Consider the following 6,000-nt stretch of genomic DNA (forward strand, 5'->3'; position numbering starts at 1 on the left):
CTGCAGCTACACAAATGGTTACACATTCATTACAAAGTTTCAAGCAGTACATTAAAAACCCACACTCAGCAGGATTTTGTTCACTGGTTGTTTTTTCTGGAAAACTTTCAATGTTCCAGATTTAATAAAACAGCTTTTGGAAGTTTGCAGCTCATATTCTTGAAAAAGCCACACACCATGACTTGCTCAACAAGGCTGGCTTCTTCCCTCTTACCCAAGTCCAGGAGCCTTCCTGCAAGAAGGCAGTGTCTGAGAACAAGCCCAAACATGCCACCCAGGGCAAATCAGCTGACACAAGCCTCCTCCTGATGGAAACACTTAATTCTGCAGAATTCACACGGCCCTACTGGACATCTTCACCTCCAATGAGGTATTGTACAGAAAAGCCCCATGAGCCTGAGCCAAGTAGGTTTCCGAAGAGTACACTGCAGGGTCTACCTTAAATAGAATGCAGAGCACCTTTCGAAAGACAATTAGAGTGCTTGGTCCACAACGCTAAGACTAATACTTTGAAAAGTCAGACAATCACATCAAAAGTAACTCACTTCCACAACCACTGAAGGGGCCGTACCAAAGTCTGCAAAGCAGCAGTGAATTCAGCACCGCCTCACGCCGTCAGTCCCCACCTGTCCTCTTCCACCTCTCTTCATCTCCAGTTTCCTAGCCGCTGCCCACGGCCAGGCATCTAACTTGCTCCTTCCCAAAACATCGCCTGACCAGGACCCCCATTCCCAGAGATCGCCAATTCCTGCCAAACCTTTCACCAGCTTCCCAATATGCACATAACCATGTCCTTACTCCACTCCAACACAAACAACCCTTCCGGGAGAGGCCCTAACCCTCGGAAGTTCACCCTCCTTTCCGCACACGCATTTCCTTCTCCATGTTCTGCCATAAATGCGGGGTACACTGAAAGCCCGAGGCCTGACGGCAGGCCAGCCCTCACCCAGGTCTACAGGGTCCCTTTCTTCCAGGGCAGGAAGGGACAAGCTCAGACATGCGCAGTCGGCCCTCCTGGCCGTCAGTGCTGCTGGGCTCTTCCCGACTTGCATGGGACCCTCAGATTCCCTTCACAGTACCCCGCCTTCGGTCCTTTCCAATTCTCCTCACTCTTCCATTCAAGACCCCATGTCCACAAAATACAAAAAAAACAGTAGTTTACCCAAGGGGAAGAAGAGGATCAAACACATATTTAAAAAGTAAAAATCCAAAATATCACCGAAGCAACCTGTTATATTTCTGGCTTTAATTCACACTATCACTGCTCTCATTAATGAAAATAATTAGAATTCATTATTTATTCCATCTGAAGAAGCAATAAGCGGACACATGGACCTTTTGTAAAAAAAAATAGATCACTGACAGTAAATGAATAAAGTGAACAATAAGTCACTTTTATATTTTCACTTATGCATATTGTTTCTGCCAAAGTCCATTCTGCAAATAATTTTTTCAAAACAGACTGCACCTTGTTATTCAACTCTGTTAACTTTTGAACCTTTTGTTAGACTACAGCACATCATTTGCCACTTTCGTCAGTTAAAATTAGAAATTGTCCCTCTTAAAATATCAGTTTCATAGGATATATCAAAACTGGGTAAACTACGCCCTTCAACTTGTGTACTGCAGAGAGTCACCTCAGAATAAGCAACCTGTTGTTACAAAAAAAACGAACAAGAGAAAATAAAACTTTGAAATAATTTAGAACTACAGGTATCTCACTTGAAATTACAAATTTTGGTTAAAAAAAACTTGTTCATAAATAACCACTCAAGTATTTTCCAGTCTGAGAATATTCACACTAATGGATGTTTCGCTGCTCTAGAGGGTTAATAATCTAATCCCAAAGGCACCGTATGCAAATCAGGCCAACAAACTCAAACAACGTGTACTATTGTAACGGATCTACAAATCATACATTGCAAAGGACGAAGGCATTTCTGCACTGTCTCCAACTCCTCTAACAGCAAGGCTCCCAGTACTCGTTTCTAAACATTGAAGTTCTTGCAGCAGGAAGACAACCAGCAGAAAAACGTTAACACTGCTTATAGGAGGAAGACACTGTGATTGTATAAAAAAAAGAGAAACATCCTGAAGTATTTCTAGAAGAAATGGCATCCAGAGTTTACATAAGATAAAGGAGAGGAAGAATATAGATGAAACAAGATTCATCATGTGTTGATTATTTAAACTAAGATCTCTTCTTGCGTATGTTTGAACAACTCCACATGGATGGAAAAAGAAGGAACTGGCTGAGAGCAAACTCCGAGCCCCTACTTTGTCCTGGGCTGCCTAGTGCAGATTCCTCATGCCATAGGTCTGCATACTGAGAGCAATTTCTCCTCGGCCGGAGTTGGCAGAGCACTGTGCCGCTGCCGGCAGCCCGTGCACCTCTCCAACACCAAGCTCAGCAAGTAGACCTCAAAACCTCCACGAGGGGGATGAGACCAAAAAGGAAACAGGGGAGGAGCCTCACTTCACAACCAACTCACCCACACTGCTAGGGCCCGCCTCCTAAACCAAGATACACTCAGGTGTCTCTTTGTAAGAGCTGAAGATCACCAGGGCCTTCCGCTTTACTTCCCAGCCCTGACCATCCCTGCTGACCAACGGAGTCACCAACAACTGAACCAGTGTGTAACCAGGTCACAAATGAGCACTGGCTAACTCACTTGGAAAGAGTACATTCACCACTTCAGATCTGGCCAGAAAAACTGGGTTAGAAAAAAACCGCCTGGCGCTTAAACAAACACTAGGGCTGGGGAGACGTCTTTAAGCCAGTAACCAACCACTCACAGCGTTGCAACACAATCTTTTCCAAATTTTTCCAAAGCCTTCCAAATTCAGTTGAGCCCAGCCGGTAGAGCTAACAGGGCTCCTTTTCAAATTCAAAAACCTGGCGCCAGCCCCAACAGTTAACCAACAAAACACTTGCTAATTCATTTGAGATGACCTAAGAATACCAACTCCGCTTCAGACCACTGGCCAGTCCCTAAACGGCCCAGGCCGGGGAAGCTGGGCCTGGAGACAGTCAAGTATTGGGGTCAAATGCTACAGGAAAGAGACCACACCGAGCCTGCAGCGCAGCTTCCAACCTTCCCCCACCCCCAATTTTAAACCAAACAATGACAGATCTTCAAGGTGAACCACAAAGCTCTGCTTCACAAGATTTTGGGTTTTTTTTTTTTTTTTTTTTTTTTTTTTTTTGGTAAAACAAACTAGAAAACTCTCCCAGGACAGACAGTTCCCTTTTCGAAAACATTTAGCTCCCGAGAACCAAAGAACCGCTCCAGGCCTCCACATCCATGACCTGCGTGGCTCTCATCACCTCCACAGGTGCACTCGATCAAATGAGCAATTTCCTGAGTCACACCAGGTGTCAGCTACTCACAGAACACTCACACAAGTTCGTTTCATTCAGGAAGAGTGGAAAAGGGAAGGGGGGGATGGGCACGGTTAAAATTGTTCAGAAGAGCCAAGACCAGAGAGGGTGTGAAAGCAGGGCATCCTCCCTCTGCCTCATTGGTTTCAATCACACAGCTGTCAAACAGGTTATTCCTGGGATTCAGATTTTATAATCCCCACACTGTAATTCGTCTGCTCCTGTTGCCCAAACACTCCTCCTCCCTGCTTCTCCAAAACATACAGCCATCGGTGAAGGGCAGGACAGCCAGTTAGAAAACAGTCCAGGTAGAACACCAGACGCCCAAGGTGGGGCGCCCGGCAAGGAGAACCTGATGGCAACGACCAGGAAGGCGCTGGCACTGCTTTAGGACAATCGTAGGCAAAGGCCTGCCCAGCCTGAATTGTTACTCCACAAACTCACAAGGCCAGATTCGGGAATGAGAAGAAAGAAAATTCCAGGTTGTCTTATTTAAAGAAGAAAAAAAAACTCCTTTTCCATTTTCCTGAAGAAAAAGTGCATGCCTAAGAGTGTAGCTTATTTCCTTATCTCAAAGCCAGGAAATGAGGTCTTTTGAGGCCAATGTGAACACAAGCTGGATGTGCAAAACAGAGGGGCTGCAAGGCGAAAGAAAGCCCTTTCCCAACTTTGGCCAAGTGGCGTGGCCTCCAGTCAGCGGAGTATTTGTCCCCAACAAGAAGTTTCAACGCGCCCCGGCGAACAAAGAGGCGCCCGCACCGACCTTATAGACTTGTCCATAGGTGCCATTTCCAACCACTTCCACCAGTTCAAAAATGCCAGCAGGATCCTGGGGAGGAAGGAGGGGAGCGGTTATCATCTAAAAGAGGCCCACCAAACAATCAATGAAACGGGGAGCTGGGAGGACAAGGGCGCTTTACAAAAGAGGTGGGTTTTGCCCCGCGCAGTCAGCCGTCTCTCCCCCACCCCCAGCGCCCGAGGGCCCCGCGGTGGACCCGGGGATCCGGAGGAACAGCAGTCCGGGCGCCGTAGGGTCGCGTCCCGGGTCCCCTCGACCGGCTAACCGAGGCAGACAAAGGGGCCGCCGCGCCCGCCGTTCTGCCCACGGTGGCGCCCGAGGGCCCAGCCGGCCAGGGCGCGGCCCCCGCTGCCCCGCTGCCCGCGCGTCCGCCAGCCCGCCCGCGGGGCCCACTCACCCGCAAGGAGGAGAGATCGATGTCCACCAGACTTTTTGCAGGGGAGTCGTTCGCCATTTTCCCTTTTTTTTGTCACCGAAAAGCAAAAATCACAACGATAAATATTCTTCCTTGCTGCTCTGTGTTGGCTCAGCCGCAGGCCAGGCCGCCGACCGCGCTCCACGCGCGCCAGCCGGGCCGGCCCGGGGAACTCTCCTGCGCGGGACCGGTGGCGGCGGCGGCGGGTGGCTGGGCCGCTCGCTCGCGGCTCTCGGCCGCCCGGGGCGTACGGAGGACGGGCGGGCGGAGCGTGCGCGGGCGGCGGCGGCGGCCGAGGAGCTCACACCATGGCGCGGGCCCGGCCGTCAGGCCCCCCGGGCGTCGCCCGCCGCCTCAGGCCCCGGCGGCCCGCGCCCCGCGCCGCGCGCCTCGACGACGGGCCCGGAGCGTGTGGGGGCCGCGGCGCCGCCGAGAGTTGAGCGAGTGAGCGCGAGGCAGCGAGACAAAGATAACCCGGGAGGCGGAGGCGGAGACGGAGGAGACGGGCGGGGAGCGGGGGAGGGGGCGGCGGCGGCGCGGGAGGAGGAGGAGGAGGAGAAACGGGACACCAAAAATATATTCTGAGGAGAGACAGAGAGAAAACAGCTCCCCCTTTCCTTCTCTGGCAGGAAAAACGGGCGGAAACGCACTCACACCCCGAAGCCCCGGCGAGGAGGCGCGGCGCGCGGCGCCCGCGCACCGTGAATATTCATCAGGGGTGGGGCTCGAACAATGGCCGAGCCTGCGAGCCGAGCGGCCAGCGGCCGGGACTCGAAGCCCGGCGCCCAGGGGTGGGGCCGCGGCGCCCGACCCCGCCACCGCGCTCGGCAATATGGCAGGAGCCGGGATGGGGCGCGCTGCGACTTCCCCCCAGGGAGATGCTCGGCCTTTAGGAAGAGCACCGACCGGAAAGGAAAGCACGTTGACCGAGACCGAGAGGCGGCCGGCTCCCGGGGAGAGGGCGTGTCCCGGCGGCCGCGCCCGAGCTCCGGAGGGCCGAGATCTCCCCGGGTGGATGCCGGCGGAGGCGCGGCCTCCCTCCCTCCTTTTCTCTCTCTCTCTCTCCTGGCCCCACCTCTCCCCATCCCCCAGCGCCGCCTCCAGGGCGTAAACCCTCGAGACCCTCGTTTCCGGTTCCCCCACACGCTTTGCTTATCCTTTCCCTTCTTTTCCAGCCTCCGTGGTAGTTACCGCATTGGGTGGGCATCCCTGGGCTGTGCCGACGAATCCAAAACAGCTGCTCTGATTGCCTGATGCCGCGTTCCTGACGGCGCTCTGTGGGTGAGCACCGTAGGGCTGCAAGTACCAACCCGTGTTTTCTACTTGGAGATCACTGAGGATCAACACACAGGCTTATTCCAGCACCCTCGGAAGCTGGGGGTACTTAGGCGGTTTAATCAACAG

The 6,000-nt window shown here is 52.8% G+C and overlaps 1 protein-coding gene across 23 annotated transcripts in view; it reads right to left on the reverse strand.

Moving 5' to 3' along the window:
- The window catches only part of MAP4K4 (mitogen-activated protein kinase kinase kinase kinase 4), a 155,594-nt gene extending 150,452 nt beyond the window's left edge, over window positions 1-5,142 (reverse strand). For 18 of the 23 annotated variants that reach the window (XM_058667506.1, XM_058667496.1, XM_058667499.1 and 15 more), the window contains exons 1-2: window positions 4,579-4,646; window positions 4,146-4,211 (exon numbers count right to left, since the gene is read on the reverse strand). In XM_058667506.1, coding sequence (XP_058523489.1) covers window positions 4,146-4,211; window positions 4,579-4,635 — 123 coding nt within the window. In that variant the 5' untranslated portion in view covers window positions 4,636-4,646. Of the gene's footprint in view, window positions 1-4,145; window positions 4,212-4,578 lie in introns of all 23 variants that reach the window. The other 5 variants (XM_058667481.1, XM_058667494.1, XM_058667490.1 and 2 more) reach the window with 5 other exon arrangements.
- Between the last annotated feature and the right edge of the window lie 858 nt (window positions 5,143-6,000).

Source organism: Ochotona princeps, chromosome 8 (assembly GCF_030435755.1).
Source record: "Ochotona princeps isolate mOchPri1 chromosome 8, mOchPri1.hap1, whole genome shotgun sequence".
In the NCBI taxonomy this organism is placed as follows: domain Eukaryota; kingdom Metazoa; phylum Chordata; class Mammalia; order Lagomorpha; family Ochotonidae; genus Ochotona; species Ochotona princeps.